A 13439-nucleotide genomic window follows, 5' to 3' on the forward strand; every position below is an offset into this window, starting at 1 on the left:
AAGGCACGTCTTTGATTCACCTCTCATGAAGAAACTCGCACCATTTAAAGTCTGAGGCACTGAATGAGTTTCTTTTCGCCAAGCAGAGAATCCTCACTGAGATTTTGCTAAATGCGCATTTAGAAAGAGCAAACAAAGCCCAGCAAATCACTTACCCTCTTTAGCCACGTGAAGTGCTTGTAAATATCAATCTCACCATCCATGCTTTGGGCCCATCTCAGCAGTCACATTCCCAGGGTTAAAAGAAACTTTTGGAAGCAAGTGCTCTGCTTTGTTCTACAGGATGTAGCTGTGATTTCTTCCCCTTTCCACTCTCAACTTCTGAAATTTTCAGTGCCTGGTCATATTTTAAGCAGAAATCCCCTGCCCCTGTCCCACAAGGCTTATCCCAAAGGCTTCTCACAGATGTATATATAACACACAACTGTATAAACTTCAGGCTCCCCCCCCAAACATCTGGTTTTTTTAAACAGCAGATTGGTTTGCAGCAAGAACAATGCAAGCCTAAAAACTTTAAAAAGATAACTTGCTAAATGATCTTTAAAAAAGGATCTTTCGAGAACAGCATCAATCTGCAGGAACGGTTCCCCTTTAATGCTGAATAACAAGCTAAAAATTATTAAGCTGTCACTGAGAAACTATTCTCAAGTAGTGCTTTCTCTGGCTTTCTGTTTCAAGAGTGGCTGGAACTCATTACCAAAGACCCCCTATTTCCTGTCTCTGTTCTGCTCCCTGTTTATCGTAACACTACTCAGCCTTCTCAATTTATTTCAGGCTCAGACTAAACCTAAAAATAAGTTCTGCTCTTTGAATTACTTGCCTGTCCTCTCAAAATACATTATAAAAGGGGAGGAATTCAAGGACGATCCTGTGAATAAGATAATGATCCCATAAACACTGCTATTGCCAAAGAGGCGATTTTCCATCCTAACAGAAGATGATGATACCCTTCCAAGATATTTGACTGCTCCTGCTGAAGCTGAAGTCTCACAGCATGGCAAGTTTTCAAACTTGCAACACCAAGATAAATACGTGTGCAACGCAACGCTCTGGCAAGAAGGGAAGTTTAAAGCGTTGCCTGGTTTTGCGGTGTCCTCTAGTGCCTCCACACAGCAGTTATCCATAACTCCTCATTTTTCCCAATAAAACTCCGGTTTCCAGTGTTGTTTCTCCCCCTGGTTCAAAGTGGCTTTGGCCTTAAACCAGGCAGCTGATTGTTACACACACAAGGACAGCTGCTTGGGCAATGCCTCCTCAGGCCCAAAGGCCGCTGCCCTCACGGAACCTTTGCGATCATCTCAGAACATTTGCTTATCTCCTCACTGCCTTCAGCTCCTACAGCCGGACTGCCCCCTGGGCCTAGGGAGCCACCAACCAGCAGCTGGGAAGCACCAGTGCCAAATCTGGCTGTGGTACTTATGTTATACACAAAGGACTCAAAGTCTGAAGCTGTAGAAGGCCTTTCCTACAGGGACCAGCCTCACTCGGGCACCCACCCACACTCCAGACTGGGAAAGCCACAAATATGTGACAAAATTTCTTCAAGGGGATGTGGGTTTTCAATATTTCAACCATTCTTGGTCCTTTTAACCTGATGGGGCTCTTTTGAGAGCCTCCTACAACACAAGGTAAGAGAAAAGGATATAAACCTGGACTTTCAGTTCCCTTCATATATTTATTATCTGTTCTTACCTAAAGTCACATGACAAGAAAAATATGACAATTTTTTCTGTCACTGCTACAAGGCTTCTAAAGGTGCTGGGATATCTAAAATCACCAGCAAATGTGAGGACAGAAGACCTGCCTGTTTCCAAAAGCAATGCTACTAGACAGATCTGACATGGGTTGCCCTGAGCATAGAATAAACTTATTTTATGCAGTCTGAAAATGGATGAGAGGAATTATTCTTGAATAGCTAATACTATCTGGAAGAAAATCTTAATGCATCATCAACAGTGCATTGAAAAAAAAAATTACTTAATTGAGTACATTTCCCTGTGCATGACAGCTGACATGTCATGGCTGACAAGCTGGAGACTGAATAGGGGTTGTCTTGACATTAAACAAGAATGCCCAACAGTATAAAGCATTTTTTTCCCCAAAAAACCTTGTTATCTAATTCTGGAGACTAGAAAATACATCCAGCTTTATCTCACATCTTGCATATCCCATAATACCACCACTACGGTACCCTAAAGTTCCACATTTCATCCATTTCAAAGCATGGGCTCCAAGACTCCCATTTCAGTCTTATTCAGGGAAGAAGGAAATGCCTCTCTTAAAACATTCCACCACACTTTATCAGCTAATGATTGTGTTTTTAATTTTTAAAACTACAGAAAAACTGTGTTACTGAACTATGTAGTGCCCCAGTGTGGCACCTGCATCCTTTTCCCCTTTGAAAAATATTAAAAATGACAACATACCTTACTTCTACCTTGTCACTTGTGCTGGAGATCATGAGAAGGAGTCTTGGTTTCTGTGAGTCATTCTTCCTGATTAAAAGGTGAGTGTCTGAATTTTCTGCATCTTATCAGCCAGAATGTTGACAGCATACATTCCAGACAGTCACATGCTCTCTGGGAGCCTGTCACCTGCATTCTGAACTTTACATCCTGCTTGAGCTTTGGCCTCAAACTCTCAGAAACCAGCTGAATGCAAATCTATTGCCCCGGATTTGCTTAGAATGCTTTTCCATTTCACTGGGAAAGCAGGTTAGCTTCTCTGGGCAATGGGAAAATAAGGAAAACACATTGTACTCCCACCATTGCTTCATCAGGTCACCACCATATGTTTTTCTTATTTTCAGGAAATTCAGGTCTGTGTGTAGCTCTTCACTGAGCACCGGTTTCTGGCTCAGTGGAGAGCTAAAAACAAAGAAAAGCAAAGTTCCACTACAGAACCACCACCCTCAAGTGTTACCCTAGAGAGAGGCTGATCCAGCTTTTGCTCTCTTGCCCCCATCAAATTGTCTGTTTTCTCCAGTGCTGTCCCCAAAAGTAAAAGAACACACACACATTATGGCAATACAATGTAGGGCAGTAAAATATTTCAAGTTAGCAAAATTTACATGCTCCATAAGCTGTATGATAACCCATCAGGGTTTATTTGCCAGTTCCCTACTTCCATAGCAAAATGCTGACTGCTGCCAGACTTGATTGGACTAAAAACTCCATTTGCAGGACACCAAAGGTGCCAGCCCAAGAACTTTCAGCAATTTCACATTTTTGTGCTGTAAAGTAAAAAAACAAAGCCCACTCAGCTAAGAGAGCCATTGCTTTTAGCCAGCATGACAAACACTTCAAACAAGGCTTGCAGTCTCTTTTAAACAGCAAAAAACGTGCTGTAAGAGCTTTGAAACTGAGAGCAAAAACACTTTAAATGATCAGTTACACTGATGTCCCTCCATTCCATTATTAAGAGACAAGAAAACACCCAGAAATCCTCTTAGAACTGTGGAGGGAAAGGCACTGTCTGGTGTTTTCCCTCTTCTAACAACACCGAGCTGAAGAAGCACAGAGCCGTTTGCTTTTCCACCACTTTTCCTCCTCTTTCTCCCACCCAGCAAGGGCCCTATGGACACCAAAATTATATTTAGTAGCACTGTTTTAGCAATTTTACATTTTATTTGTGATGAAATGTAGGTTTTGGTGCAGCACAAATGCAAATGGTCAATCTTGTTCTTCTATTGTCTCTGAATCTCCTGGGAAATTAAAGGGCAAAGGAATAGGAGGAGTCAGAGCAGCCCTCCAGGTCTTCCTTTTCATCAATAATTTCTAGATTGTTCTGGTTTCAATTTTAAAATCCCATCAGCCCCTGAAAACACTAAAAGAACTTACACTTGCTCTCTTAGCCCAAGAAATGAAGTGTCCAGGTTTGCATCCTCCCAGCCTCGTCAGGGGAGCCCAGTGAGCATGGCCATGCTACAAAAATTTACTAATTCCCAAGAATTATTATGGTAATTGTTAATAATGGATTCAATATTATTAAATTAATAATATTAATATTATTAAATGAATAATAGTAATACTATTAAATTAATATTATTAAGCAATAATTAATAATAATATCAATTAACAAAAATATTATTTAGGTAATAATAATTAAGCCAATATAATACATTATTATTATTATTATTATTATTATTATTATTATTATATCATGATAAACTTTTCCTACATATCTTCCTCTGCATATGGTTTTTTTTTTAATTTTGTTTTTCCCCCCAATCCTAGTGCCTGGGCTGCTTTGGAAACAAAGGGATTATGACCAGATTTTAAATGGGAAAATGTTTTCACTGTGCCAATTCACATGTGTTATTCTCATGGTTCAGAAAAATGTGAGGGCTTCACAGTGAAAAAAGAGAGAGAAAATATGGGAACACTTGTGTATAGAGAAACTCAGGCCATTTATGTAGAAGACAACGGAGGAAGAAATCCCCTTTTCATGGCGAAAATGGCTTCAGGAATCTAGATGAAATATTTCCAGCATGAAAAATTGTCTTGGAGTATTAATTGTGACTGACTGATAATGTCTACGTGACAGAGAAAGGAGAAACTCTTGGAACAAAATTTAAAAAAATACACTGCATTCTGTAGATGAGCATGCTTGCTTTGCTTATGCTTGTGATAATTTAAAAATAATAAACAGTATCCTGGGAATCAGACAAGAAATAACATTTTGCAGATGCACAAACAAATAATTCTTTCCCAGCATAAGACACACTCAATCCTAAGGCCTTGTTGAAGAAAATCAAGAATCAGACTTGGCTCAGGGTTAGACAGGCTTTTTTAATGTAAGAAACCTGATTTCTGTTTTCACACAAAATCTAAAAGATATTTCCTACTTAACAGAGCATCAACATCACTACGAGCACTTCCCCAGTTATTTGCAGAGTACACTGGTATGTAAAGAAAATAATTAAAGATATTTAATTTCATCCTACCACGCAACACATTACAATAAGTCAGGTTTAGTTTCCCATCTCAAATGCTTCAAAGCACTGCTGAAACTACTAAAGCTGCAATAAATGAGGATGTGAGACACTTGAAACAGGATATTTACCAAATATTTGCATACACACCAATACAATACCAGGTAACAGTTTGCCTGTCCTCTCTATGATGGCACATCAGATTTTTATTTTCTAAATTTCAGAATGGAAAAAATAGTTAAAAAAACCCCAAAATAGAATAAACTGCAGATACACCTTTAAAAGTCCTTATTTCTGATAAGGAATAGGTAAATATTCTTTTCCTTTTTTTTTTCTTAAGCATTACTGAGGAAAATTAAGCCTGTTGTTTCCAACTTCTGGAAAAGAACTGGATGTCAACATGTTTAGAAAATTTGGCCAAAATAAGTGGGGTTTTTTTTCGTTTTAGAATGGTCACAAAAGCTGAAAAAATATTTAGTTTCCTGTTATTAGCATACTAATCCAAAAGAGAATGAAATAACTTTGTTGTGGATACAATATTGCTATGTTTGTCATAGCCAATCAAATTTACCAAGTTTCAATAGGTTAGCCTATCCATCCAGATTGTGTGAAACGTGAATAGCGTTTACACAGAGAAATACTTCAAGGTTATGCCCTTCTTCTATTGTGCAAATAATGCCTCCAAATCAATACAGGGACTTTTTAAAATGAAATTTTGTCTTCAGTTTCTCTGTGTAACCTCTACACCTTTTCTGTCAACACCATTGTTTTAAGGAAACAATTGCCTCTCACCAATCCCTCTGTTAATTACTTTATGAATAACATTTTCCAATGTTTCCTGTAGCTCCACTTGAAAAATGAATTTATACACCAATGTTTGTTAAATGAATACTGTGTGTAACATTTAAATCAGTGAAAAGCATGCAGCTGGAGATTGTAGTGAGATCAGAAGGTAAGATGGAAAAAGGACTCCATGAATAGCATCAGGCACAAAAGGAAAGATGAATTAGTGGGATATTCAGCCACTTAGTGCAAAGGAAGGCACTGAAGCCAAGAGCTGAATGAGACTTGCACAAATGGAACTGAAGAAAGTGTATTTTTGAAGGATAACTTGCAATTTCTGCACAAAATCCTGGCTTCATACAGAGTATTTCACTGACAGCATCAAGGTGTGGGTAGGCCACATAGCTGAGGATTGTACTTCATAGATGTCAGGAGAGTACCTTGAATCTTGGAAAACTAACATAAAATACAGTTATTGTATAATATTTATGATATTCCTGTTATAGCAGGAATATCACCTGTCTTCCATGAGTACTGTCAGCCTCAGGCCATAACTCAATCCTGTTTAAGCACTTCTGCTCACTGTAGTTTGAGGTGGCTCTGTTAAACACTACTGATCCTTACAAAGGTGAAAGAAAATGACATTTTAAGAAAGAGATCTAAATCAGTCCTATCCACTGCAAAACTCTTTTAAACTTCTATCCGTTCTTCACGTGGAGGAGACCTTACTTCTTCTGAGAGCAGTCAGAGGTGATGGGGTTGGTTCCCAGACAAAGCAACCACAGAACTTTGGAAAAATCAGGCCTGGTTTAGATAAGTCCCATGCAGGCTCTGTGCACCAGCAGTTCCACTGTCTCAAGGGCATTCTCTGGTTTTCCTAAATTTCTGAACCCATGAAGGGCACCTCTCTGCTGGCTCTGGTGTCCTGTGCATTGCTCTGAAACACCTGGGGAGCCCTGAGGGGAGCAGATTTTCCAGGCCTGGACTGGAAAATCTTGGACCTTGCATCACCAGTTCACCAAGAGGGAGGACTGGGACATTCAGCTTTCAGCTCTGAGCTCTTCTCAGAAAACAGAACCCATCTAATGTTTCAAGCTGGCAAAAATAAACACGCATGCTTATGGAGTGACTGCTTTTCTACACTGTCCCAAGCAGGCTCTGCTGCTCCCTTTTCAATCCAACATGTGTTGGTATCCCTTGGCAGTGGGGAGATGCAGCTATAAATATCTCCATCAGGACTCCCAGCAGATAAATGACTGTCACTGGTGTTGCTCAGAATACATTCCCTTCCCACTCAGCTGTTGCTGAAAAATGCTATTGATACTCTTATAAAAGCCTGTTTTCAAGTGCCGGGAAGTGCCCTGAATTCAGTCATTTTCTGCCTCTCTGGAAGGGTGATCCTGTGAAATGAGTCTTGGACAAAAGTGAAACAGAGAGGCCAGTGATTATGTTTCAGCAGAGCACTTTAACACATGCTTAAAATAAAACTTTGAAGTGACTTCCAAACTCCACAAGCTCCATCGAGTCAGAATTCAGAACTGGGCCTGACTGTTTTCATTCAAGTCTTTGTTAAGATACTGGGGAAAAATATTCCTTGATTTTAACCCACAGTGGAAACAATCTCTTTTGAACATTAATTATGAGCTATTAGCAACCAAGACTGTAAAGAATTTGTCCTGTTTCTTGCTAAAAAGTCTCTGGTTTTACCACTAAAGAACAGATCCTCAAAAGAAACAAAGCACAGCACATATCATAAGGCAAACCACCTTTATTAAAAATTGCTTCTACAGCATGCTCCTCTACTATTTCTTCTGCTCTTCTCTCCATTTCCTCAAATTGAGAATATTTAGAAATATTTTCAGAGTCAGGCTTCCAAAAAACCATTGAATAATCAGGAAAATACTAATGAGTTTTCAAGAATTGGCATTTTTAGGGTCATTCTAAAAAGCTACAAGATCAAGTGGTTTGCTTTAAGTATAGATGTTCCACTAGGAGGAAGATCAGGTTTTGCAATCCTCAAAATGAGGCTTAAGGTCCATTGTAAGAACATAAGTGTTCCTCTTTACTCATAAAAGGATTGCGTAAAGGTAGACAGAATAAAACCCAGAATGAACAGTGTGGAAATTCATTTAGAGTTATGAAACTGTAACTAAATACATCCTCTTGTAGCTCACAAAGCCAAATTGTCGCTGCAGCAGTTAATTTTTAATGATGAAATTACTATCTGCTTTGTGACAGGTCACATGGCCACTGGCAATACTGAAATATTTAACAAGAAACATGGATACTACCCACGAATTTGTTTTGTACAAACTCTCCCAGATAATCCCTAGGTCTTTGTGTTGTTTTGAAGGCCAAAGAATTTACAATCATAAAGCCATGTAAAACACTTCAGACATTCTCTTCAAGGTAAAAGTTTTTAATACAATTCTTAAGTACTTAAAAGTCTATAATTAATCATGTTTTCTGCCATTTTAGGTATGCCAAAAGATGCGTGCAACTACAGCAACTATAAAACGCTCATTCCACGAGACACAGAATATTTCTAAATTCAGTGCTAACTTTGTCAAACCTATTTCATCTACCTCAAAGCAGGGACAGAACAGTTACTGTGTCCAGTTATTCTGTAAACTCAGGAACCTGAATTTTTCATATATCCCAGACCCCAGAAACAGGGAAAAAACCAAAAAAAAAAGGCCTTTTCAAAAAGAACATCTTTAGTTCAACAGATGCTGTGCCTTGATTTTAGAGGAAACACCAAATCATTGTTGGCTACATAAGAAAAAGGAATTCAGCAGCTGGTCTCCAAAGAGTTAACAGGGAAGGTAATATCAGGTATGAAACATGAGGCCTAAAGTTTTCCTATTCTAGACATCTCTAAATTTTTCCACATCTTTGGTACTCACACCTAGAGCAGACCGGACAAAGAATATTAAAGTTACCACTGGTTTAAAAAAAAAAAATAGAATAAAAATTAAATTAATCTGAAACATCCCTTGGTGACATTTGATGCCTGATAAATTCCAGAGTTTGGTGCTATGGCCCTGAAGGCAGGTGAGACCAGGTGTAGTGTCTATAAACAGCAAAGAAACTGTTTGTTTCTTTGTACAAGAAACAAACACTTTGTACAAGAATACTGTTTGTATTCTTGATTAGCCATGGCAGCTGAAATGATTTTTTGATACAATTTTCAACCACCAACGCTGTAAATGCAAATTAAACATTGCCTACACCTTTAGCTTTCAAAACTGGGACCAGATTCTCATTCCTTTCTCTCACGTGGGCCCAAACAGAATTTTCTAGCCACAGACCTGCACTTATTTGCTTTTAAGAACATGGAATGGCTTTTTTTGTCTTTAGTTTCTAATGGGTGCCTAATCAGGATAAGCTGGGAATATTTTTGGTGCCCATTTGAGTAAAATGTTAGAAGCAGAGCAATTGCTGTAGTCTCTCAAGCTATTCAGTGACATGCTAGAGCAGCTCTCCAGCTGCAAAGGAAGGTGCATGGACCCCAAAAGTAAACAGATGTGGAATTAATTACTCACAAAAGAAAATCCCTCTCTGTTTACAGCTGCTATTTAACCTGTAACAGCTCAAAACAATAAAATCTCAAAGGAATTATTTCACCATCCACTGTTTGCTGCATACATTTCCCATACAATGTTGATTGCAATTCAAATACTGCTACTGATATTAAGCAATCTTTTATGTAACTTTTCAGTTGAATACAACACTTGAAATACACTAAAATACACTTTAGGCAGAATGCTTAGAAGAGACAGTGAAGAATGTGCCACATCTGAGTGGGGTTTTTTTATGATATTCCAGCATTTCATAGAGTAATGATCACTAGAGTGCCTTTGAGGCTCCCAGAGTGGATGGATTCACTGAGATGCAGAGATCTCCTTCTTTAGAACTCACTACCTCAGCTATCCTGGCATACGACACATATTAAGTGCCATGTTTCATAGCTCTGAAATGGGCTGGAATGAAGGAAATTTCAGTGTGGGACACAACCATGAAATACATCTTTCATTTCATTTAATGAGCTGAATTTTATCAGTTTTCTTCCACACCAATCATATGCATGCTTGCAAATTTTATTTGCATTTAAAAAAAAAAATCAAGAAACGTCTTCAAATACATAAGATTACTATCCATTTTCAAATAACAGTCACAGCAGCTGTGCACTACCCTCCCTCAATGCAGAGCAGTGCAGAATATTTTAAATCCAGTTACCTCTCCATGCTGCACTAGACATACTCCAAACAGCACCTTCCCTGTTTTCTTGATTCTGAGTCCAGACTGCCCAATTGCTCTGTCAAATGAATGCTACTCTTGATACAGGTCCAGTTTTACTGGGAACAACTCTGAAATATCTGTCTTTTATGGACTACACTCATCTCTTAGCTATCATAAAGATTAGAAAAATCATTAAAATTTCTGCTGTGGCAAGCATTTGGTAAGAGCTGGCCTAAGGATATCTAAATCCAAAATCCAACGCTGTAAATGCAAATTAAACATTGCCTACACCTTTAGCTTTCAAAACTGGGACCAAATTCTCATTCCTTTCTCTCACGTGGGCCCAAACAGAATTTTCCAGCCACAGACCTGCACTTATTTGCTTTTAAGAACATGGAATGGCTTTTTTTATCTTTAGTTTCTAATGGGTCCCTAATCAGGATAAGCTGGGAATATTTTTGGTGCCCATTTGAGTAAAATGTTAGAAGCAGAGCAATTGCTGTAGTCTCTCAAGCTATTCAGTGACATGCTAGAGCAGCTCTCCAGCTGCAAAGGAAGGTGCATGGACCCCAAAAGTAAACAGATGTGGAATTAATTACTCACAAAAGAAAATCCCTCTCCGTTTACAGCTGCTATTTAACCTGTAACAGCTCAAAACAATAAAATCTCAAAGGAATTATTTCACCATCCACTGTTTGCTGCATACATTTCCCATACAATGTTGGTTGCAATTCAAATACTGCTACTGATATTGAGCACTCTTTTATGTAACTTTTCAGTTGAATACAACAATTAAGATACACTAAAATACACTTTGGGCAGAATGCTGGCAGTGGCAGGTTTGGGGAAGGGGAATCTTGTGTTTCTCTTCCTTTACACCCATGGAGTCTCTTCTTTTGAGGTCTATCTCTTCACCTGGTAAACCTCAGCCTTTTCCAGTGTAGTCAGAGGTTTATTCCCCATCTATCCCAAGAGGAATGTGTCCCCTTCAGAATCAAAGGCTTTCCTGCTTTTACCCCCCTCCCTGGTGTACAGGATGGTTTGGAGATTTGTAATACTGATAACAAGGGCAGTGCAGCAAGGAAAAGTGAATGAGGATCATCCAGTCTGGATCTGTCCCTTCAACAGACAATGCCACTCTATTCTAAACTGACAGTTTACAAGTTAGAAGTTTTGTAAATAGTTATAAATTTGTTATCTCCAGCAAAAAGTGAAATAAAGCGAACAAAATAAAAAAAATAAAAAAACAACCACAGAAATGGCAACTTTTTTTGTACTTCATTTTTACTATCTCTGCTCCCCCCAAAGGACAAAATAAGGTCTTATATCTACTTCTTCTACTCCTATATCTGCATTGCTTTAGAAATCAGTACTTAAAGCAGTTATATCCTCAGCTGTTATTGCTCACCACCCCCTGCAGCTCTCTAAGTATGCAGATTTCAGTTTTTATGGAAATGACTTAAGCATGGGAATACTTGACCCAACCCTGTTTGCAGACGAAATGGAAAAGCTGAAATAGCAACTCACCAGGTTCTCCTCAAACCACTCCCTCAGACACAGTGCTGTGGCCCCTGGGATTTGGTTCCTCAGAGCTTCTTTCTCCTGAGGGTCCTCCAGCATCTCCAGGGCCATCTTCAGATCTTCCAGGAGGTGCAGAATTTGAAATGTGCCCAGGTAAACTGATGGAGCAGGTGACACAATATCATAACCACCATTAGCATACTCTGTGGCTGACTTTGTGCCTAAAGAAAAACAAAGTGAGGAGAGGCAATAATGTCATATAATTGCTTTGTGGGTGGCAAATTAATAGGTACTGCATGCTACAATATTTGGACTTGAGAGTGAAAAGTTTCACTCCAGGCTGAAAACCTTCATTTCAGGCTTAGAAATACCTCAATTAGTCTCTAGAGAAGTCATGAAATCTGGAGGACAAAATGCAAGAGGTTTGTACACGCATATCAAAAAAGATTTTTGACCCAGATCACGTTTGCGATGTCCGAATTATAAATCCCAAAGCTTATCCCAAATCACCTGTAGTTTTCCACAGCTGCCATGAGATGTCGCTAACTTCTCAGCTACACCACTGAAAGTCCCCACACTGCAAAGAAATGAATGACTGATGCAGCTCTCTGACAAAAAACTGGGACGAAAATAGATCATGTCACCAGATCTAGAAAAACATAAATGACCATTGCTGGTCTAAAAACATTTTTTATATTTGATATGGCGTAATATTACATGGCCGTATGTAATGTACCATGGCCCCATGTGATATGGCGTAATATTACAAGGCCACATGTAGTATAGCATGGGGCCATGTGATATGGCGTAATAATACATGGGGCCATGTAATATTACATGGGGCCATGTAATAAGGCGCAATATTACATGGAGCCCCGTAATATTACATGGGGCCATGTAATATTACATGGGGCCATGTGATATGGCATAATATTACATGGGGCCATGTGATATGGCATAATATTACATGCCCCATGTAATATAACATGGCCCCATGTGATATGGCGCAATATTGCATGGCCCCACGTAATATTACATGGGGCAATGAAATATTACATGGGGCCATATGATATGGCGTAATATTACATGGGGCCATGTAATATAGCATGGCCTCATGTGATACGGCGTAATATTACATGGCCCCACGTAATATGGTGCAATATTATATGGCCCCATGTAATATAGCATCAGCACATGTGATATGGCGTAATATTACATGGGGCCATGTGATATGGCATAATATTTCATGGAGCCATGTGATATTGCGTAATATTACACGGGGCCATGTAATACTACATGGGGCCATGTGATATGGCGTAATATTACATGGGGCCATGTGATATTACATAGCCCCATGTAATATGGTGTAATACCAGCCTGAAAGTTACAGGCTGTACCCATTGATAGGTAATGACTTGGTTGCTCCTTGATATAGAAAAAAAAATCCTTGCTTCAGCTGTTGACTGATTAGAACATTCTGACCAGACACCTGATGGGATCCTACCATAAATGGAGTCTCCAAATTCACTTTTGTGTGCCTCTCACCAGGTAAATCAACCTTCAGTTTTTCCTCAGCCACAGGACACCAGAGCAACTGCTCTAAATGAACCCTTCACAATCTCAAACAAGAAAATGTAATTTAGTTCCCTAAAATTAAAAGCTAGTAATATTTCTTAATAATCTCTCCAGGTCACCTTCAAATTTCACTCACATGAAATAAAGAAAAAAACACAAAGCAAAAAAAAAAAAAAGGCCTTGGTTTGCTCCTGAAATTTGTGTGCACAAGTGTATTTATGTGGTGAACACCATCTCTGTGTTAGCTGGCAAATATAAAACAGACTTCACCCATTTACATATTTCTGGTTCACACAATATTTAACTGAGACTGGATACAACAACCATGAATAACTGAGGCAAATCAAAACCATATCTGCATATTCAAAATCATAATTAAACACAT

The 13439-nt window shown here is 38.9% G+C and overlaps 1 protein-coding gene across 1 annotated transcript in view; it reads right to left on the reverse strand.

The window, feature by feature from the left end:
- The window catches only part of PPFIBP2 (PPFIA binding protein 2), a 93096-nt gene that overhangs the window by 50612 nt on the left and 29045 nt on the right, over window positions 1-13439 (reverse strand). The window contains exon 3 of the mRNA XM_054283603.1: window positions 11486-11700. Coding sequence (XP_054139578.1) covers window positions 11486-11700 — 215 coding nt within the window. The remainder of the gene's footprint in view (window positions 1-11485; window positions 11701-13439) is intronic.

Source organism: Melozone crissalis, unplaced genomic scaffold (genome assembly GCF_028551555.1).
Source record: "Melozone crissalis strain CALT ecotype California unplaced genomic scaffold, PUWL_Pcris_2 ptg000038l_1, whole genome shotgun sequence".
Lineage (NCBI taxonomy): Eukaryota > Metazoa > Chordata > Aves > Passeriformes > Passerellidae > Melozone > Melozone crissalis.